At 45.4% G+C, this 23,884-nt stretch overlaps 1 protein-coding gene across 1 annotated transcript in view; it reads left to right on the forward strand.

Annotated features, from left to right (window-relative positions):
* The window catches only part of HIP1R (huntingtin interacting protein 1 related), a 541,423-nt gene that overhangs the window by 466,076 nt on the left and 51,463 nt on the right, over positions 1-23,884 (forward strand). The window contains exons 24-25 of the mRNA XM_069619635.1: positions 12,116-12,174; positions 16,386-16,416. Coding sequence (XP_069475736.1) covers positions 12,116-12,174; positions 16,386-16,416 — 90 coding nt within the window. The remainder of the gene's footprint in view (positions 1-12,115; positions 12,175-16,385; positions 16,417-23,884) is intronic.

Genomic DNA, 23,884 nt, shown 5'->3' on the forward strand with positions numbered 1-23,884 from the left:
GCGGGCCTTTTTAGACGAGGGCTCCAGAGCAGGAGACTTGGAGGGAGTGCATCTCCTACCCTTGTGGAGGAAGGTAAACAACTTAGCCCACTCCCAGAGGGGCCTTTCCATGCATGGACTGGAACAAAGCACAGTTCTGTCTCATGATCTGCCCCTGTCAAAACATTTGGATGTCGATGACCTCAAGCAGTCACTACATGTTTTGAAGCCCACCTTGGGATTAGGTTGAGCATGCCAGAAAAAAAGGACTGAGGTCGCAGGGCACCAATTGCTCCTCTATATTGTCCTTGACGTCCTGTCTGGCATCATGGGCATGCATCGGAGTAGAGCAGAGCCACATGGCGCCCAATGGTGGATAAAGGTTTCCACAGGCTGCTGGCACTGCAAGATATATATATATATATTTAAGATGAGAGGTCTGTGGGAGGGAGGAGGAATCCATTAAAAATTACCAAGAGGTAAGAAATGTGTTCTTCCGCCTTATTTTCAAAACTGACAATTTGATCTGAGACTCACAAATAACTGTGACCCTGCCCTGATGCTTCTGTGTGCTTTAGTCAACAGACCTTGCATGTACTGGCAAGATTCCCCCATGTGACAGTCATGCTGAAGCGTTACCTGCGTGCCAGGCCTGTCGCACCCTATGTGTCATGATGTCGTAGCTACGGCTTCCCCTTTTTGGAGTCAGCACGTGTTCTTGAGCTGAGCTCACAATATCTCGTTTTTCCAGTTGCGTTTGTTGACAAACCCCTTCTGGCAGATAGAGGTGATGTGGCAATGATGGTGGTGCCGCCTACTGTTATGAGCACATTAGCTACTCTCACGATCTAAACTCGTGCAACTAAGACTCCATGACATGTTCTCTGTTTTATGCCCACAATCGGGTTCATGCACACACACTTCTCCTGACTGATGCACCGTCCTCTGGTTATATCCAAGTAGGAGATTCAGAAAAATCCACTAATTTTCTACGTATAGGAGAATGAACCGATCAGTAATTTGCTAAATGCCCTAATAGGCGTTGGCCTGCTGAAGAGTCTGTCACATGCATGGCAGTGGAAATGTGGGACCTAGTCGATGCCGTACATGGGTTCCGCATAAGAGTTCTGATCTTATCCTCGACACTGGAACATGTAATGTTGTGTAATTCTGGGGAAAGTATGCTTGCAACTGGAAAAAAACAGAAATGTGAGCTCAGCTCAGGAACACCTGCTGGGGAAGCACATCATGAGCGCACACACTGTGTTACTGAGCCCTGGCATGCAGGCCACGCTTCATCATGACTGTCACGTGGGGGAATCTTCCTGGTGCTCATATTGTAAATACCTGTAGTATACATCTGTAAACAAAAACACACGTGCATTGTGCCATTTAGGGCATAATTGCAACATCTCCATTTAAAAGCCTTGCTCCCCCACCCCCAAACCAGGGCTTCTGCCATATGGTTTGAACTGGACCCCACACACTGCACTGTTTTATGTCAGCCCCTTGTTTATTTCATTTGAGCCGAGTCACACACGTCACGGCACCACCTAGTAATCGTCACTGGAATGTCACCTCGAGTGCAGAGCCACATGCGCAAAGCATTGTGGGGAAGCAAATTAGCCCAAGGCAAGCCATTTGCTCCAGAAAATTGTCTTTGTCATACAGGGTAGTGCCATTTCAAACCTAGCATAATACATGCTCTTGCTTACAAGTAGGCAAGAGGAATGGTGCAAAGGCCACCCTCAAATGAGGGTTCATTTTTCCTTGCCTCTAACCCCCTCAGTCCCTCACTTCCTCTGCCTCTACTCTAGCACTTCACCCATCATGGTCACATCCCGAGCACATCTGGGCGTACCGGCCACCTGCACTTAAAAATGTCCAATGTTGGTTGTCCTTAATCTATGCATATCCACTTATGTATTGTCTCTGGTAACTGTTCCATTTACTTCCCTCCACCACCTGGTCAGAATGTCCCTCAAACTCGCCTCATTGTAAGAAGCTCACTGCTTCCCGTCAAATCTGATTTCTTATTAATTGAATGCTCTTTTGTGATCAAAAAAGCATTATTTATTTATGTATCTGCATTTATAAAGCGCACATCGGCCCTGGGGCATCGTGGCGCTGTTACAGAGTACTCACTTGGAAACAGGCAATAGCCATGAACAGGGGTGACGGTATATAGACCAGGCAACAGTAGTACAGAGCATGGCAGCAAGCGTATGTTGAGCTGTTACTAAGGTTACAGTTGAACAGCATGTCTATACATATTGGTTTGATCTGGCAGAATAGTATGGTTTTTAGCATTTTGCGGAAGGCAGTATAGGATCTTTCGTTTCTTAGAGGTGTGGGCAGTGCATTCCAATTTTTGGGGGCCAAGTGTTGAATGCTAGATCCTCCAGCTTTAGTTCTTTTTAAGGCTGGCACGTAGATCTGGTTGGTCAGGTGCGATCTAATGGGTCTATTGGAAGGGTTGAGGGTGATTCTTTCTGATAGGTAAGGTGGGTCATCGGAAGAGAGGCAACTGTGTGTGATGGTCACATTGTCGTCCTGTATATAAATACACAAATCAATCTATGGCTCCACTGGAGAAAATGCTTAAGACGAAGCTGCTTCTCTGTCCTTGAGGTGATCTAGTCTTGGGGAGATGACTATTTTATTGTGGGTTACCAGAGGCCCCTTCTGCGAGTTATTTACAAAATCGGGTTTCACCCCCCCCTGCAATAGGTTGACTTTGTGCAACCCGATCCTACTAACCCTACCACTCTTTTCGCTTCTTTTTCTCCTAGTATTCCCCCACCCTCGCATAGATGGCCCAATGTGCTTGGAGAGGGACATTTGCAGTTGCAACTCACTGTCTGCTCATCCGCTCCAACCCCCACTTGCACCGAGAGAGGAGTAGTGACACAGTTGCTTGAATACCCACAAGCAGAATCCTCCTATGGAGTACACACCTGAGTTGTGACATCAAAGTCAGGGCATGTGCAATTACAGCCGTATTGTAGGATCCCCATGCATGCCTGCTGCTCCCTCCCTCCCCCCCCCCACTACCAAAGGTTATGTATTAACTCAGACCAGAACTTTGACACAATCCATGTCTAAGATTGCCTGGCCAGATCTAAGAAATCCCAGATCTAGAGAATTATAAAGATAGAGCATCGAATGACATACTCCAGACAATAAACGCTGTGCATGCAGTGCAAGGACAAAACAATTGTCTTACTTAATGCAGTGTACCACTTTTCCATTCAGGCAACCAGTGAAGCATCCTTACATTGATGCAATACTGCTTTGGCTTCTAATATACACTTTGCCATTTTTTCTTTTTGGATACACTTTATCTCCCCATGTCCACACCTGTTCTATAGTAGCTACACTTTCTTCTTGTATTGTTCCTACGAAAGCCCTGATTTAAAGTGCTGGTCATGTCCATTCACTACCGAGTCTTGGTATTGGTCCGGATCCTTTGCTGGGTAACTGCACAGAGACCACATATCTTGGCCTTGTTTTATTCATTCTAGGACATATTTTCCCTTTTAAATTTCTTCCCGAACCCATGTGTGAGACAGGCATAGTATCAAGAGAGACACAGACTCAGAAGTATTAGTTTTAAAACCTTTATTTACTAAGGTGCCTGGGTTGGAGGAATGCCTGACTGGCCCCAACTCTAAAAGGATGGTTCCCTTAACTGATGTTTCTAATGGCAGTCGTCGTCTAATCGTCCAAAATAAAAGTCTCTGTGTCTAAACCTATGCTTGTCCTCTCCCTGTACAAACATGTGATTTGGCATCTCGGCTCTCCTCCCAACTCGCTCTCCTGCTTACTCTCCTACTCGCTCATACATTTGTGTCAGACCACACCTTTTATAGAGAAAAGACCAGTCAAGTGGAGTTGGGTGTGAATGGTTACTATTGAATTCGTGACCCTTTCTGACTCTTATTAGTGGGGCAACTAGAGTTCTTTCTATGGTAGATTACCCTTACTTCCGCCATGTTATTTGTATGGGTAATCTTTACTGATCTTAGTTGCCTCTTCCTCGTCTCAGTATTTGGTGGAAATAGGGAGGGGGAGATAGGGTGAGACTGGAGATATCCCATAAAAGCTGAGGGAGAGTAGGTTAGGGTAGTTTTGGGGACTGGGGAAATACCATGTCTCGCCCTTGGGTATCCTCCTCCCAGTCTCTCGTGACCCTCCACTCAGTTGATCCTCTCTCGCTTGACCACCCCCAGGGTCGGGATCCAAAAGCAATGGCCCTTCCCTGCCCATCTGAATGGAAGATCCTGAGGGAGTGGGTGAGAGAACACAGTTTCTCACACAATGTCAAATTCTGAACAGCAATCAAGTTTGACCTATTTCGAGTTCCCATTTTTACCAGTCCATCCCATCATTATTCTAGTCCGCTGGATTCTTCCTAACTCAAGATCACATCCTGGGACACTGCACCTGTCCAGTGGCACAGTCTTTTTATCAGAGGGTGTCAATGTGGTCACTGAAGATGTGCATGAAGTTGTCTTTTGGCTGAGCCCCTGATTTCAGGGATCCGGTCATTGAAAGGCCTTTAAAGGACTAGCCGCGTTGGTGTTCTCACTGTTTAGATGTTCATGCTATTTCTGCCCTGTAGCTCCTGCAGATCCTTGTGATACACACCCCGTTCTTGCTTCTCTTCTAGCAGGACCTAGTCATGTCATTAAGAGCTACAGCCAAGAAGGGCTGTCAGGGCCTCAGTTGCAAACTTACATTTATTCTGCACATAGGCACTTACAATGTGTCTTTTTCGCCCAGTACAGATGGCTTCTTAGGCACACAAAATGCATTTTCTGTTTTTTTTTAAAAAAAGTTTTTTTTTTTAACCATCCTCTTGTCACGTGTGAAGTGTAGCTCCCGAGTTGATGTTAGGATTCAAGAGATAACCATATGTCCACATAGCAGCAACGTGGGATCTGCAAATTCCATTCAAATTTCTCCCAAACCACGAGTACTACAGAAACATAACCATGGAAAAGCCAAGCCCATCCACATAAGAGGATGCAGATATTTCTTAAGGATAGTTCTTTGAGGGATCTGCCATCACATACGACATCCATTTCTGCCTTTTAATAACAAGACCCAAATATATGAACACAATTACTGCGGGTCTCGGGGCCGATGCAAGTTCTAGTTCTTGACATCAGGATTAACACACAGCTCCCCAATGAACCTCAATGCCGCAGATGTCTTTAGAATGGCCTTTTAGTCTGTGTTGGCTGACTCTGATGCCAATGTCTTGTTATTGAACTCCGGAGCCAAAGTCTGCAATGGCTGCCTGATTTCTCCATGTGGCCTGGGCCTTCTGAAAGAGCAGCTTGGAGAGGGAGGTTGATCATGCATTTGTTGGAGAAAACCTGGGTCGATATGACCATTTATGCTCTGGGATCGTCATTATTGCCTGATGCATCAGGGGCTGCATGTCCAATGCGTTCAGTTGCGACGTTGGGCCAGAGATCTAGCCCAGGGCCTCGGGTTTGCAGGACCGCAAAGAGCAGCATTCATGGTCACAGAAATGACTTGTGTTTCAAGTGAGATTGGATCAGACCTTGGACGATTGCAGGTTTGTTTACCCGATCTATGATGTTTTTATGTTTTTTTTTTATAACTATTCATTTCCTTTAGGTGGATGACTGAGAGGATTCCCAGACCACTAGGCTTGCCAAGCCTTTCCTTGTTAGGTGACTAGTAGTATTCCTGCAGGAAAGAATTTGCCGAATTTGCCTTTTAACTGTTACTCTTCCTGTTTATCACATCCATGGTTCCAGTGCTGCTGTTCTTTGCTTAGCCTTTGCTACACCAACCCTTTTTTGCATCTGGTGCTTTTTACTGCTGTCAGCAATCTCCTCCCTCAATCATTCCGCATACCCATGTGTTCAATCCAGAGGCAACAAGGAAGTGTCACCATTTCCTCCACATTAAGGAGAATGTAGCAGTTGACGCCTGGATCGCGACACGTGTGCACGCTAGGCAGTAACCTGTCTTACTTCATCTGCTTAGCTGGCCAGGAAGTAATTGCTAACAGATTGGGACCACAGAAATTTGAAATGCAAGCTTAACTGAATGACTTGTTGCAATTCCAAGAAGAGAAGGGGAAACCGTCCACTGATGACTTATTAACACTGACCGTGCCCAACATGCTCCACCATAGCCTTGCCAGTCTTTGAGACCCTGGCTTGCTGGGTGATCTCTCTTCTGTGTGTACCCTAAGAAGGGAGGCTTCAGGTGTCTCCCCCCCCCCCCCTTATCTAGCGTGTGGGTTTGTCTTCAGAAACAATGTCATCAGCTGGGTGACAACTGGATCTCATTTATGTGAACCAAACATGGTTGACTAGGTGCAAATATGAGCTGAATAAGAATAGAGCAAAATACCTTGAAAAATGTTTACAAGTACTGCAGATGGGTGAAACAATTGTGTCAATGACATGAGTTTCGGCACACTTTTAGGCCACACCATAATTAACATTTTTGGCTATGGGGCCAGCTCAAATTTTTCCTGTAACAAAGTTGACATCCATTTTTAGAAATAGCGACTAGTTGGCATTTAGGTATCTTGATTATTGTAGATTTTCATTGTTCAATCATTTAATTGTTCAATCATTTACTTGTGGTCATGCGATGCCTATTGTAACCATTAGAACTATAAATGAAGCCTAATAGTAAATAATGTTTTTTTTCATAATTTATAGCAGAATATATACATTCATTGATTTTGTCAAGGAAAGAAAAACAAAACCATTAACTATTCTTGATGATTATGGAATATAAATACAGTGTCTTATATTACTGATTTCGATGTTATTGTTAATTACTGAATGAATATTGAAAATATTCCTCAAACAGATTGGTAATCATTACCCTCCCCTTATTTTAGTCAGTACAACAAAGAGCACCACAAGAAATAAGAGCAGTACACTGTAGTGTGCAGCCTTTCTTGCAGCCACATCGTAAGAGTTCCTGCAAGCTTGCATAGCCTCTGGTAGGGTTGTCCGGGATATTTCCAATCAACCTTCATCCTTCTTCTTCCACCCCCAATCACTTGCCGATGGAAACTGTGGTTTTGAAACAATTGTTTGGGCCCAGAAGTAATTTGCCGGTTAGACAGCTTTTTTGTATGCAGAACGAGCGCATCTTGCGTCAGAGGTAGATTGTCAGTTGCTTTACCTTTTTGAGTAAATAGGTGTTTTCTTTCCTCATTAACATGTTTGTTGCTGCAAGTGCAGTCGTATAGCAAGACTACAAAGCTCTCCAATGGCTTCAGCATTTCTTCTACTGCCTGCTGACTAGGCTTGTCGCCCAATCCACAAAAAGTGCAGGGGACTGATCCATATGCATTCCAGGTGTCGCATACAGTGCTCTTGCCGCTTCCTCTGAAAAAAGGACACAGTGTCACACCGAGTTATTGCCTGAATCATAATTAAAGCAGTACTATGATCAGGACCCAAAACTCTTGCTAACTCATGAGTTGCAAAGAACCGGAAGTTCTTCCTAACTCCAAATATAACCCATATTTCCTCAATGTATGTGATGGCAAGAACAACGTTGGTGACCACAGTGTGTATTTCGGCTTTGTTATATCCTTGCTGCACAGCATCACATAAATGGAGTGGGATGCAAGTGTCTGCTTCTTCGTGTGAGCATGGAGCCAGTGCCAACTTTTAGATTTATAAAAAGAACATTGGTAGTATTTGTGGTTACCTGCTTGTTTGTGTCAACATATTGAAGATGCAATTTGATGTAGGATATGAACACAGTACTGGCATAATCATTGAATGTTTTTGCAAATACTGGCCACAGCATGTTGAAAACTACAGCGATCTCAAGGGTGGTCATTTGGGCTGTTGGCTTGAAAGTAGTGTTTTTCCTCTGATGTGAGTTCTTTCAAACAAATCAATAAATTAGACTTTGTCTGGTCCTTAGACTCCCTAACTTCATCCGTGCTGGAGGATAGGCTTGGAATTTCACGTCTAAAGCAATCCTTCAGATCTCGATTACGTATCTGTGATGCAATGTAGAGTCTATAAAATAGTCAGTGGTCATTCCTCAGCGATGTCAGTTGTAACTGTTTACTTGACTTTTCACGAACTGGAGAACAGCTGAAGAGATGGTGGTTACTTCACTGAAGATCTGCGAGGTTATAGGTCAAAGGATCGACAACTAAAGGATCAAATGGTCAAAGGACCGAAAACAAAAGGATCGAAAAAATTGTTGGGTTTTTTTTAAACATTTTTTTTGGGGGTGGAGGGGTCCACCCCCAACCCCTGTTTTTTGTGGTAAAAACCACTTTTTTCCCTAAACGAAAACCCAAAAACAAAATGTAATGTAAAAAAAAAATTGATCCTTTTGTTTCGACCCTTTGTAGTCGACCCTTTGACCGGACACCGATCTGCGATACATTTAGTTTGATCAATAAGCCTGTCGCAGACCTATAACACATACTGGTCAACTCCAATATTTAACAATGTTTCTGCAACTGCTGGATGTACTATATTTCTGCTTTAAATGATCATTAGATCATAGCTGGTTTCGCTAAATGGGTTTCCCATATCTTGTATTGCATGAGTAAGAGACAAAGCCGGCCGTCTCAGGACCAGAGACCATACAGAGATGCAGAGCAGTTGAGTTTTTTATGTCAGGCCTACAACCCCTCCATCACCTTTGACTGATGAGACTGATGAGTTCTGTTGTTCATGGGCCAGATCAGTGGCGGTGGCAGCAAACACTCACTTTCCTTTCTTGAATACTGCATAGCTGTTAGGGTGACGATTTTTAAGTGAAGCCACATCTTGTAAGTGGACATGAATCCATGTTGCATAGTGAGTATGGTCCAAGGAAAAGAACCAGGGAACAATCTTGGATAGTGCCTCCAAGTAGAGCTAGAAATCCCCTATTAACGCTTTTACAAAAGTCATCAAAAGGAGTTCTAGTTTTAGAATGATTTACTAGAATCCAATTGGGTGGGTACATCACTTCTTTTTTACACCAGTCTTAGTGCCTTAACTTCACTGCTATCCTCTGTCTTTGGTGTAGTCATTGTAGGCCTTTTGCAGAAGTAAATGGAGACCTACTGGCTGTGATTTGATGAGCCTTTACGGTTAGTAGTCATATGGGAACCTTTTATAAACGGATCTGCTTTTCCAGATGTGGAAATGTCAGCCCGAACAAGTGCTCCAGTCTGCCTACTTGCATTCAAGAGATTGCCAAGAACCTTGCAAACTGCCATCTTAACATGCAACCAACCAAATATTACAATGAATTGATTGCCACCATGAGTTGTTGGCCAGTTCCACCATTTTTGTTTTGCCAATGCATGGAGTCGCTGGTCAAACGTAATGATTGGAATCTGTCCAGGATTAAAACTGCTGTCGTCACAATATCCATTGAATGGCGAATCATGGCTACTGAAATAGCATGGTCTGGAAATAGAAGATGCAGGGATGAAAGTGTTCATTCACAACTTTTTGGTTTTTTTTCTTGTTGACTTGCATGGTATGCTGCCCAGGTGATTATGTCATCCCTTTGTAGGTTGTCACTAGCCAGAATCAGTTACATGGTTCAGCCAGGTGTATTCTTTCACCATAGCTTGCAGCATAACTTGGTAGTCTACTAATTTCTCCTCTACTGTTGGCAGAGCACAATCAGTTTTCGTAGGAGGAATAGGGGGGATGCTGGTGTAGCACCCAGGAAGATGTTTAGTCACTTTCTCGGCACAAGGCTTTTTTCTTATCAGTCCCCTTAAAATTAACATCTGGATGTTGAAATATTGATATTCCTGTGCCATGGAAAGTCTTGAGCTGTGGTAGAGCTTAGTTTGTGATCTATATTGTCGACCGCACTAGTCGTGAAAAGCCCTCCCTTTAACTGAAGATGGATGAGCGCATTTTCCGTGTGATAGTGATGACATACTTCATTGCCAAGTTCTGATGAGATGTGTAGCACATGGTCATATGATATGCTTAACCCGAGCTTGTGCAGGCTTTCAACAAGTTCACGCTTGCGAGTTCTTGTATGGATTAAAATACCGAAGCAGATCGTCAATGGAGTTTCCCGTTCTCGGTTGTGCCTAAAGGCTCTTTCAGATTCAGTCTCCCGATGTCTCACCAAACTGTTGTACATTAGTAACTGCAACAGTGAGGATTGGTTGTGCCATTGTTTAAGAACGTAACTGTGCTTTAATGTTTGGTGACGTTTGTAACCATAGCAACCGGTGCTAACAGAGATGCTGGCACAGAGTCTTCCCGACACTTGTTTTTCGAAAAGATCAGTTGGTGATTTTCTCTTCTCACTATATTTGCTGCTTTAGCAAGATGAACAGCATTACTATCTGCATCGTATTCACATGCTTTGCTCAGTGCAGATCCAATATCATCATTAAAGAAGATAAGCATCACATGACGGCCTTGCTTATCTTGCTTATGTGCTTCCATGTCAGGAAAGTTAGCAAGTATCCTGTTTTTCAGTTTTATGCAGTGGTCAAAGTGGGCAGGAGCGGTGCTCCTCTACTTCTTTTAATGAAGTTTTACCGTTCCTATACTTTTATTTCAAAAAGAAACCGTTCCGGAACGGTTTCGTTTTAAAATAAAAGTGTAGGAAGCAGTTGAAACTTGCACTTTCAGTGCAGTGCACTAAACATTCTCTTAAACTGCAGGCGCATGCATTTGGGGGTTTATATTGTGCATAGGAGGGGGTGTGGCGATGGGGTTTGCGGGGAGCGGTGCAGACCAGTAGGGAACATAGCTCCACTACTTCTTTTTGTACACTTCAACCACTGGTTTTATGGAATGTGTGTGTCCTGAAAGATTACTGCCAAGTTGTTTCATCCTCATGCTGTACAGATTTCATACGTCAACAAGTTTAATTATGGGTGCAATTTCATTGTCCATTCGAGCATCTGCGATGTATGATATAAGTTATGCAATACCATGGTTAATTAGGTTCATCAGAGTTTCTTGTGTTTTTTGTTTCTTGCGATAATACGAGGCAATGAATATGGCAGATGTCATCTTGTGAAATAAGATTGTGTGCGCTCAGTTTAGCAAGAAGGGGTTTGTCTTCTAGTTTAAGGGCACAGTGACAAATGCGATTATCAAGGCTGAATATAGATGCTGCACACAATGATCTTCCAGCTGGTGCAGGCCTGTCACAAAAAAGCATATTAGTTTTGTATACAATGAAAAGTTTTCTTGAACATTCAGGCAAGTGAATTTTATATAGCTATCAGCATTATCTGCTGGTGATATCTTCCTTTTCTCTGCTCTTTGTAGTTTTGTTTCATTGAATTGCAATCTACATGATTCGTGAAACTGAGATTTTTGTTGCACCAATGTTTGTACCAATGTTGCCTTGATACCTCCACCTTCATCCAGATGCGACAGATTAATTGTCCTTGGTTAACAAGCAGATTGCATATCGTCTTATAACCCGCCCCCCCCTGTATCTCGTTTAGTCCCTGCTGGACAGCAAAGAACCTTTGAATTGTCTTCTTGGCAGATGAAAAACACTTGTTCTACTGTTTTTCTAGAAGTATCAGGCTTGAATGGATTCACCATTTTATGTACTTTCTCCATATTTTTATCTTCCTTTTCTTCTTAATTTGTCATACAAACGCTTTAATCTGTGAACAATAGAATTATAATATTACACTACTCTCTTCACACCCTTGTTTTGTGTATGCATTTTTATGAACTATTGGATGTTTTGCACACACAAACATAAATTCACAGAAAATCACATTTAATATGGAAGTAACAGCATCAGATCACATACAAAAGAGCAGATTAACCATTTTCCAAGTCCGCCATTTTGAATGTCCGCCATTACTTTTAGGAGGAAAATCTGGGATGGCCTCATAGCTGAAATAAAACCTTTCCATATTTAGTGTATGTGCCCAAGGTTCATTCTTCTGTCATCAATAGCAGAATTCTTCCAGATATTTCAGCTATCTGTTGTACTGTACTGTACTGAACTGAAGGAAGTCCATGGTGAATATTTAAAGGTGTCTGGAAGTCACGTTATGGTTGTTGCTTTGTAATGTTTGTGCAGCCAAAGCAAGAGGAACACCGTTCCCTTTATCGTGTTTCAAGCATGTCCTTTCTTTTATTGTAAATAGGAAATGATGAACCAGGCCAGGCAAGGAAGCTCTGGAGTAAAACTTGAAGTAAACGAGAGGTACGTTAATTCAAACATCATGCTTTATGGCCAGTAGGTATGAGGATCTGCTTGAACTTTCAAAATATGTCTTTGATTTTTGATTGGCTTTGAGTAATGTTACCTTTGTCTGAGGAAGCCACATTGAAAGTGACACTTCCTTTAGGTTCTGACAATGCCCTGATATTTTGCTAGGAATCATTGAAGCTTAAGGGGGCCCTACAATGCTCTGTGGCTTGCGTAAGAGACCGAGTTGAGCAATTTTGGTGTTGGGTATTTCTGATTGAAAAATAAATGGAACGTGCGAAAACTGCCTGCTGCAGTTTCTTAGAAAAGACACCTATGTGAAGCCATTTGTGACACACAATTTTCCATGTTGGCCGTCTAAGGCCACTCATTGAATGTTGAGAGTTGGACCTCCAATTGGGATTTTCGGAATGCAGCCTTTAACTGCGTGTACACGTCCTCAGCCGAAACCCTCTAACTACAGACAACTGCCTCGGAGAGGACCCGGAGGAAGAGGGCGGCGCTAATATTAGCGCATTTATATCCCAACATAATGTCTTTGCCTTTGGAGCAGGTCGGTAATACATGCTGTTATTACTTACCCTGCATAAGTGCTGTCTGGGGTTCAGTCACATGAGTCATATAAAGGCCAATAACTAACGTCATTCGCCAGCTCTGCACCCACACATGCCACATTCTAGGTTTTAGAGCTTTGCAACTTAAAATGTTTGTTAAATTGCAGATCTCTCCTGATTTTACTCTTGTGAAGTGTGCCCATGCCTCCTCCAAACTGGTGGTAATTTAAGCTCTGCGAGAGGGAAAAAAAGACACGTACCAAATATGTATTATTTTAAAAGTAAACTACTATGTGAAGTCCTTCTATTTAGAAAACCCAGTTGCTCATTGTATATGTTCGAAATCCATTCACTAATACAAACTACTGAAGCAATAGAACCTGAGGAAGGGGGCATTACCGGTCTGGTAATGCCCCCGTGGCGGTAGTTAGAGCCCAAGCGAACCAAGAGCTTTAATGTAGCCCTGCCCCGGGGACATTACCAGACCTGTAATGCCCCTCTCCTCAGGTTCTATTGCAATTAGTCCCCTGGCATGTCGTACCGGGGTACAAATAGCCGTTTTATGTCGAGTTGAGAAACAGTATCGCACCTGTTTCTCAACTCGAGAAAAAAGAGTGAAATAAATGGCCACAAGGGCTTGAGGAGGAGGGACTACTTCTCCTTTTCCATGGTGGCCATTGCTAGGTAAAGGAAAAAAGTAAACAAACAAAATGGCCACCATGAAAGGGGAGAAGGGACTACACGTAGTCACTTCTCCCCTTCCATAGTCGCCATTGAAAAGCTATGTGAAGAAAAAAAACATGGCTGTCATGAATTAGAGCGAAGGGACTACACATAGTCCCTTCTCCCCTTCAATGGCGGCCTGAGGAAGAAAACAAAAGAACACCACGGGACACGGAGTTCGGATCTGTTGCTGCCGGTGATTGTCCCTTTACTGGGTACTAATGGCGTACATTCTCCAACGTGCAGGCTGTTAATGTTACTCTGCCTATCACTAGTGTATGTGCTCTTTGGACAAGATGTTCTGCAACGTTGTTTTAGGCTCTAACGTTTTTCCTTTTATAACGTTTTTCCTTTTCTGTAATTTTGAATGCAAAGTATGTAATGTAGCAGAAAAATGCGGGTTTGCATGAACTTGTTTAAAGTGACACTCTCTGAAAATGGCATTTAAAACATACATTATTTTTTAGGTTTTGATCATTCCAAGACATTTGTTCTGCAACTGATAGTAATCCTCTTATGATTGGTTTCTAAACAAAAGGTGCTTCTTGCATGAGAGCTAGTCAATAATTTGAACTTGGTTGGTAAAGTGAAAATCAGTGTCTTAATTGATGATTTTGGAACCACAAGTCCTTGATTATAATCTCTACTTCCGCACTTATCCAAAAATGGTGTTGTCTTAGTGTCCTAACTTGTGCATGCATTTAATCCAAAAAAAGAACTCCTTGATGAAGCATACCAGTCCTAATTGGAAGTCTCCACCGGCCCTCCCCATCACATGCAATGTGTTCTTTAATTTAGCCTAAACTACACCCCATGCGGTTCTCGGTACATCCATGTATACCAACAATGCCCCAGTACAATACAGGCTCTTTTTTAGAGCACCATCTGGAAATATCCTCCAACATAAAGCCTCTGCTGTCCTTAGCGGCAGATCTGCACTATGCCAATGATCTAAAAAGAAATAAATATTACTCTAGCTCAAACTAAAATTAGGCAATTGGTTCCCTGTCAAGGGCTCTAGAAAACATTCCCGGCCTGCTAGATTTGCCTATATCTGTGATCATCTTTTGCTCAAACTAAAATTAGACAATTGGTTCCCTGTCAAGGGCTCTAGAAAACATTCCCGGCCTGCTAGATTTCCCTACATCTGGGATCATCTTTTGCTCAAACTAAAATACGGCAATTGGTTCCCTGTCAAGGGCTCTAGAAAACATTCCCGGCCTGCTAGATTTGCCTATATCTGTGATCATCTTTTGCTCAAACTAAAATTAGGCAATTGGTTCCCTGTCAAGGGCTCTAAAAAACATTCCCGGTCTGCTAGATTTGCCTATATCTGTGATCATCTTTTGCTCAAACTAAAATTAGGCAATTGGTTCCCTGTCAAGGGCTCTAAAAAACATTCCCGACCTGCTAGATTTCCCTATATCTGGGATCATCTTTTGCTCAAACTAAAATACGGCAATTGGTTCCCTGTCAAGGGCTCTAGAAAACATTCCCGGCCTGCTAGATTTGCCTATATCTGTGATCATCTTTTGCTCAAACTAAAATTAGGCAATTGGTTCCCTGTCAAGGGCTCTAAAAAACATTCCCGGTCTGCTAGATTTCCCTAAATCTGTGATCATCTTTTACTAAAGGATTTGAGCACATAGTTGAGATGTTAGCAGTATGTTTGCATATGCAAACCTTCCCTTGGTAAGGATTAATGGGCACGCTATGGACATGGGAGGTTGTAAGAGAGCGTGCAAATCCTCTTGCAGGTCTTTTTGTGCCAGCGTTCTCCCAATTCTCTCGACAACAGCAGATTGGGCAAACATTGTGTTTGGAAGACAATTGCACGTTTTCATTTTCTTTCAAGGTATCAATTTGCAGACTTCAAGGGGGAGAGTTTGATTTCAGGAGTGATCCTGGGCGAGATCAAGTTGTGTATGCTTTTGCTCTGTTCTTTTCCTCCGAGCGTACCACAATCCAACACTTGATGATACTGTGTGTTTCCAGCACTTTCATATTTGAATGATGGAATACATTGACACAGGAATCCAGTAAGAGTGGAGTAACATTAGTAGGGTAAAAATGCCAGGGGTGTTATCAAAGGTGAACTGGTCTAAGATGTGCAGCTTGCAGAGGGGCGCGGCACTCTAAGGATGCTACACACCCAGTCGTGCACAGCAGGTTTAGACATTGATGTCTGTGATGCTCCGGAACTGCTGAGAGCCACAGTTGCGATGGGTAACCTATTCATGTCTGTCTTTACTTGTTGTTTGACTCCTATAATTCGTGTTTTGCTCTAGGTTTGATCAACTGGCCCATGCTATGTAGCCAATATGGTATCAGTTGATGCACTGCAGACTTCACAGTCTCAAACATTTAGCTGTTCAGTGTTTCCACTGGCATTTACATTTTTAGTTCTGATTTATTTTGATTTTCACATTTCTAGTCTACCCACTTCCTTTCTCAGTTGTGGACCCCTTTCTTAGGATCTCATTTTGTGGTGCCCAGATTGCCCCTCAACACCTGGCAAGTCACTGTCTTACACTCTGTCTCGTCCTCTTCCTGAGCCTTACCCCCTTTTAAAGCTGGCAGTAGTGGTACATCCCTTCGTTGCACTCTGATCTCCCCCAGCAGAACCACTTCCTGGATGCAGCCTCCGCATGGCGGCTGATACGGTGGATGGCACACTAGGGAGATGGCTGCACAGGTTAGCTCCTTGGGGGACACAGAAGTCCCTCACTCTCGCCCCCGGATCTGAAAGACATTTTCTACAGGGCTGTTTCTATTCCCATCCTCCTAAATCCATAGTCTTCATCTCACTCGTCATTTTCTCTGAGGCCCATTAATGAAACGTCTCAAAATAGTGCTTGTTACGAATCCTCTACTTGACCCCCATGATTGCACTGGTTTTACGATACATTATTTGTTTTTTCTTTACAGAATTTTGAAATCTTGCACTGAACTCATGAAGGTGAGCAAATGTTCCTTTTGTTCGTTCCCAATGCTGCTGGTTTAGGTAAGAATTGGTGAGCTTTCAGCATTAGTCAAATTATCCCTGCGATTAACGTCAGTAATACTTTCCACTGCCCCTTCCCAAAAACATGGCCATTGGTCATGTCTGATGGCAGGGTTGTAAGCCGGTGGAGAGCCACATTAGAATGTGCGAGCATATGCAGCGCTCAAGCTTAAATCCATTCATGTCCATGTGCTTTTCCAGTCCACATACACGCAAGGTTGCCACAAACTTAATCTGATTTAACAGGACCAGCCTGGAAACATGCAGGATTTCAAGATGGCTGCCACCAACTTTGGGCATCGCCATTGAAAGTACTAACAACCTTTCAAAGATAGCAGGGATTTTCCAGTTTTTGAGGGAGGGGGCACTGGACCTATTTTTTTGTGGGCAGTACCTTAGTGGGGCATGCATAGTACATTTCTGAATCTGGTCCTGCACACGCCTTCTAGGCAGATCACTGCCTGCGACGGTTGTGATGGAGTAGATGGCTCTAAACACTGGCGTAGAAACAAAGGGCTGCAGCGTAGTGCCACTTGAGTTGGGATGCGTGTTGCTGTCATTTCTGTCCGCCATCTTAAAAGAACTGCTTATGGGCTTGCTGCTAGGTGAATCTATTTCCACGGTCAGTGTTCACGGATGACATTTCATCTCATCTTAATTTCTTCTACCCATGATTTAAACTGATTTAAGGCACGTCTCTGTGAAGTTCAGTGGAGAATAGGATTAGCTGCGGCATTCTGGATGGTTTCAAGCATCCTGCGCCCGTCAGTTGGAAGAGCAGCTGGGGATAATTTGGTTCTTAGGGGACCTAGGGTGCCTGTGTGGCGACCAGGGCAGAAACATTTCTTACCAGGCCTCCTTGTTAGCATGTTGTTGAGTGCTTGCTCCTTTGAAATCTATTTAAAGTCTTGGCCACAGCAGTGTGGTTTCTTTTTGAGATTGGACTGTGGGAAAGCCTTGATCACCCATATGCAAGTTTAGGGGAAACCATTGTTGAATAAGTTGCAGGTGAAGGTTCCTAATGGGTTCTTCTGCCTTACGTTTATGTGCCCAATTTTGGCTTTTTGCTATTTTTTTATGCCTCTTCTTTTCCAAATAGCTTGTTTGTTTATTTTCCCTTTTTACTGCTGCAGAAGGGAGACCCTCACGCTCCTCCTTTTTGCAGCTTATTTCCCATCATTTACTGTCCCTTTCTACTACTTTGTTTCAAGCCCTGTGTTTCTTATTTTTACTCTAAACCTATCCTTATACTTTTTTCTACCATTTTTTGTTGTGTAATAGTGGATTTCAGGCACATTGGTGGTTGGGTACATTTGCAGACAAAATGTGGGGTGGAGGTAATTGGGGAGAAAATATGGGGTCAAATGATGAAGTCTTTCATCACCGGTGTGGTCTGTGCTGGTTGTAGTTTCAGACAGGATGTTTGTTGAATGCTGTTGTTTTTCGATGTCCCCGTCCTACCCGGTATGAAGTTCACGCCTTTGAGATTCACAACAACCATTATAGCCTAAATGTTTAAAAAATACTTGGTCAGGTTTATCTCCTGCCTATGTAGGACTTTCCCTGTTGCGTATTTGAAATTTCTTTTTGGTATTATTACACTATGACGTTTTATTCTTTTCTAAAAAAAAAAAAAAATAGGTGTCTGCTACGATGGCTTTAAATAGCTCCCTATATGTTTTTATCTGCATTATGGAAAGTTATCTTTTTTGGCTTGTTGTGGTGAAATTATTTTTTTAGTGTTTCACAAGTTTTTGCCTTGTTTAGACAGTGACAAAAAACACGAATACATCAGTACAATGTTAGTGAGATCATGTGCAACTTTATCCTAAAATCATATGCAAAATGCAACTCTTTTTTGTATTTTTAAAATTATTTTTTGTTTTCTTTCTCCCTGTCTTTGTGTGTGGTTCATTCATGCCCTCCTGACACGACATACTTTGTTGTTAAGTCCTATTGTTATTGGTGGTATGTTACAGATTTATACTCCCATCACCGGCAATATAGTTTGCTTGCGGGGCAGGGGCAGACTTCTGGGCAGGGACTGTCCAGCCTCTGCATAATAATGAGCCTTAGGTAAAGAAAGGGGAAGGTCATTGAATGCAGAGCAATTTGTCAGTTTTTGATAGAAAGCAGTTGTTATCCTCCGGCGAGGAGCAGGGTGCAGCTCAGAATATGCTTGTTATATTTACCATTAGCTGAGCAGAGCAGTAACAAAGTGTTTTTTACATATAATGTAATGGTATGAGAACTAGACAACTTTTTATAATATATTTGGCTAGCTCCACCATCGTTACTGATTGTTATACAGGATTGTAACCGGATGACTACCAGCAAATGAGATGTATTCCACCAAGGTCTTCTCTGTGACACCAGATAGACAAGCTAAGCACACGTCATCAATGCTATCACTTGAAAACCAGGTTAGGATATGTTGCCGTCAGCCGTTTTAAATGGTATGTTTTGGCTTACTGCACAAAAACCCAGACTCATTTAAAAGTGGAAAAGGTCGCTTTAATGTGACAGGCCAAAGCTTACAATCAGAACGCTTAACTGGCTCCATGGCCTAACAAACTAAATAGCTATTTGAACAATCAATTAAATAACTTAAACATTTCCCATTTTCCCCCAACAGTTAAATAATCCATTCCTCCCTAATGATCCCTTGGATCCTACCGTATCCTTGCCCCTTTTCCAGGCGTCCCGCTTTCTCCCCAGGGGCCATGCCCCTCCAGGCTCAATACCTGATCCCCCGGGGTGACCTGCTTGTGCAAACAGCGCCACCCCCTCCTTTCCCGTGTCATTCCCCCATTGTGCTTCCCTCCCCCCACATCAAAAGGGGCCATGCCCCCGGCACCCCGACCAACTTTGACCCCTTGAAACTCCCCTCTACACCAAACTCCTCTTACCTGTGACCTGCAGCCAGCCTGACCTGCCACATCAGCAACAATATTACACACACCTTTCCCGATGCCCTGACCTGTCACACCAAACTACCATCCCTACCCTCTTAACAGACCCCTAAACCATAAACCCCCCCCTCCCCCTCATAATCCTCTGACGAACGTCCCCCCCCATTACATAACTAACTTCCCTAAACAAAAATGAAGGGGTGGGAGGGCGGGACAATCGCCAAGTCCTAACCGTCGCCTGCCTCCCGAACCTTCCCTGATCCCTTAAATACCCCGGGCGGGGCGCTCTACACCCCCACGGCCACTCGCTGGCCGTGTGCAGCGCCAAAATACTCCCCGGGGGGAAACGCTCCGCGTTCCCCCCGGGGCCCCCCTTTTGGCTTACTGCACAAAAACCCAGACTCATTTAAAAGTGGAAAAGGTCGCTTTAATGTGACAGGCCAAAGCTTACAATCAGAACGCTTAACTGGCTCCATGGCCTAACAAACTAAATAGCTATTTGAACAATCAATTAAATAACTTAAACATTTCCCATTTTCCCCCAACAGTTAAATAATTAAATAACCCATTCCTCCCTAATTATCCCTTGGATCCTACCGTATCCTTGCCCCTTTTCCAGGCGTCCCGCTTTCTCCCCAGGGGCCATGCCCCTCCAGGCTCAATACCTGATCCCCCGGGGTGACCTGCTTGTGCAAACAGCGCCACCCCCTCCTTTCCCGTGTCATTCCCCCATTGTGCTTCCCTCCCCCCACATCAAAAGGGGCCATGCCCCCGGCACCAGAAAAACCCTCCCCCGAGGAGTTCTTTCTGCCCCAACCCCCCCCCCCCCCCCAACTTTTCTACCTCAAACTTTTTACCCATTCTCCCAGCCAAGCACCCCAGTCCGCCCGGTAGTGATTATTCCCATACACGGACAAGTGTACCCCCACCTCTCTAAAGATAAGGAGACCCTCATATGTTATTTCCTTATGGTCCATGACCTGCACTGCCACCGAGGCACACAATTTTTCCCTTTCTCTGTTTATCCCCTTCCTGGCCCGTTCTATTGCTCCCCCCTTTTCACTCCCCTCCACACTCATCGCGGCAACAGCTTAGTCCATCCCACCACTGCTCGAGGCCACATTTCCCGCACCCACACTAAGTCCCTCTTCATTTTCCTTAGCAGAGCCAACCCCGTATCTCTCACCAGGTCATTCTCCCCTGCATGCATAATCACCACCTCTGGAACCCCAAGCATCCCTCAACCCTGCCAATATAGGAAGCAGGTGATCCCACCGCAGGCCCCCCAACCCGTGCCGTCTCACCACCACTTCCTTGTAACTGCACCCCTGTTACCTTCCAAACCCCTTTTCCCCCACTTCTTTCCCCAGCCCACTTAACAATTGAATGGCCAACAAATCAAAACTTGCGCCAACTCCCCTTCCTTTCGCGCAGCATCTGAAAAAGAAAATACAAAATCACTGACAAGTCAAAATATTTCAACAACAGTTGGCCCGCAAAAACCTAACCACCTTTTCAGCATCCCCATCATCAAACTCCCTGCCGTACCCCTTGTATTTGCCAGCCTCCAACGACCCAATCTTTTCACCTCGGCTTCTGAAAAAACCCAGCCCGGTACCCTCAGATGCTGCGCCCATCCTAAAGTAATGAGTCCCAAAAACCTATTCCTTTTCACCCACTGCCACCAACTCCTTCCGCAATACCCCTAGCACCTGAAACTGGGCATAAGACCTTGCTCCCACGACCCAGCCGAACCCAAGAGTCCCTTCCCTCCTTATCCTACTTAGCCTTTTAATCTTGATGTCTAAACCTACTTCTGTAATTTGAACATCTTCCCATTGCAGTCCCCCTACCCCCCCTTTTCCCCCGACCAACTCAAAACCCTGAAAGCCCCCCAAACAATACCCACGTAAAACAAGTCGCAAACCGCTCCCCTACAAGCAATAAACCATTTGCTCCACTTGTTGTGCCCAGTTTATTCCTTTACATTCCTGCATTGTCCCCCCGCACCCATTGTCCCCCCTGCACCGGGGGCCCACGTGCACCCCCGTCCATGCAGGCCCTTCCATATAACCCTTCAAGCTCCTCGCATCCCTTACCACCTTTTTCCCACCTGCACCAGGGGCCCTAATGCACCCCCGTCCATGCAGGCCCCTTTTCTTCCTTACTCCTCTCCACCGCTGCACCAGGGGCCAAACCTGCGCCCCCGTCCATGCAGTCCCTTCCATATAACTCTTCAAGCTCCTCGCATCCATTACCACCTTTTCCCGCCTGCACCAGGGGCCCTAGTGCACCCCCGTCCATGCAGGCCCCTTTTCTTCCTTACTCCTCTCCACCGCTGCACCAGGGGCCAAACCTGCGCCCCCGTCCATGCAGACCATTACACATAAATTCCTCTTCCGGCACTTCGCTTCTCTGCCCCACTTTTTTTTTTTTTAATTTTAAATTTAGCTGCACCAGGGGCCCTAGTGCACCCCCGTCCATGCAGCCCCATCTCCTCACTTCCCCCCTGCTGCACCAGAGGCGCTCCCGCACCTCCGTCCATGCAGCCTGAAGCCTACTCACCTTGTCGTGCGGCAAGCGTGAGGGCTTCCCCACCGTCGACCCTGCCCTCCCAACGACAGCTACCTCTCCCTTAACAATTTCCACCGTTACCTCCCCCCTGGGCCCTCCCCTACCTACGCATCTTCCTCCTCACCTTTCTCCTGCCCCCTTTAATTTGCTCCCAACAAACCTTTCATCAAACCTTGTGCCCCCCACCTCCTTTACGATAAACTGAGCCCGACCTACCAGCACACCCCGATTTACCTGGCATGCGGACCTTCCCCCCCCCCCTTTCTTGCCCCGCTCCTCGCCCTGACCCACTGTCCCCTGCCTGAAAACAATCTGTAACCGGATGCCGACCCGCACACCTGCTGCACTCGTGTTTAAATTTGCACATCCACCTCGTGCAGTTTTCTTTATTGAACGCCCAACATGCTGTTGAGGGTTGTCCTCCGCCTCCTCCCCCCGCCCCCTCATGGGCGGGGCGACCAAGAAAGGGCCGGTAAGGCACAGGCAGCCCACTTGCTGTGTGTAATGTCGGGGCAGACCTCGTTGGCGCCATCCATTGCAGCCAAAGATCCATGTCTATCTCCCCCCAGACCACCTGACTATCCTCCGCCATTCTCGCTCTGAATTCCTCATCATAGCGTACCCAGGCAAAACCCCCAAAACTCGTGAAAGCCTTCCTAATTACGTCCATATATTTAAGCAGGGCCACGCAACGCTCCAGAAATTTTTCACAGTACACACTGGCATAAATAATAAACGCCGACGTCCAATTCTCAATAGTCACCGGGACCCTTGGGCGTGACGCCAGTTCCCTCTCTTCCTCCTTAGACCCCTCCCTTGCTCTCACTTCCCTATGGAGCAATTTAAAGACATCCACAAATTCCCCTGCCTGAATCTTCTCCCTGGTCGCTGCCATCAAGTGCGCCCCCAATGGTTTTGTTATCCCCATGTATGGCCATTTTTTCTCTTTTCTTTTCACTTCACACTCCTTATTCTTTCCAGCTTGAACTTCGAGCACCAATGGCTCCACCAGTTTGTCGGTTTGGACCTCCACTGAGCAAATGTTCTTTCCAACCCCTTCAGCTCCAAACGCCTGCACCCCTACTTCCTTCAACACACCTTGTAGACCACCCCGGTCATCCCCCAACCCCCTATTTGTGACCCCTCTCTGCCATGCAGATGACCATTCTCTTTCCCTCTCACCTCTTTCCACGCCTGCCATCTGCGGCCTGGCCTCCACACCGCTGCTCCTCCTCTCCATTCTCAGAGGGCTCCTGCTGCGGGGACAACACATGTCAGCACAATCGCCCAGCCAATAATTTCCTCGACCCGTTTCGCCCCGACCCCCTTGTACTTCCCTTTCCCCGTCCCACCTTGAACTTCTTCTCTCCTCCGCCCTTCCCCTTTCCGCCCTGTAATCCTCAAATTCCCATTGCCCCCCATATTCATCCCAACCAACTTCATCACCCCTTAAATACCATTGAGGATGCGGGCTCCTGCCCGAGATTATTTGCAGATCTTCCTCCGAGCCCGGGGCGTCCGCCCCGCCACTCCCCTGACGTCTTCTCGGCGGGGCTGTGGGAACCTCTGCCTGGTCCTCTTCTCTTGGGCGAGGCGTTCCGACCTCCACCCTGACATCCTCGTTGCTAGGGGCCGTGCTGTGCCCTCTAGGCTCTCCTTGCGTTGACTGATGAGGGGCCGTACCAAAACCCTCAACCTCCATCTGCACAGCGGGGGCTGCGCAGCGCCCTCCGCCCCCACTCCTCCTATCCGGGGGGGCCGTTCCGCGCCCCACCCTACCCTCCTCAATTGACGGGGACCTCTCCCTCCTTCTCCCACCCGCACTCTTCTGCAGGTATGTTCCCCCTCTTCCTCTCTGCCCTGCCACACCCACCTGCCCTCCACCCCTGCCCCCACTGTTGTTCCCTCGGTCTCTACCCTCACGAGAACTCCCCTCT

The sequence above is a fragment of the Ambystoma mexicanum genome, chromosome 10, assembly GCF_040938575.1.
Source record: "Ambystoma mexicanum isolate Mex_15411 chromosome 10, UKY_AmexF1_1, whole genome shotgun sequence".
Classification (NCBI taxonomy): domain Eukaryota; kingdom Metazoa; phylum Chordata; class Amphibia; order Caudata; family Ambystomatidae; genus Ambystoma; species Ambystoma mexicanum.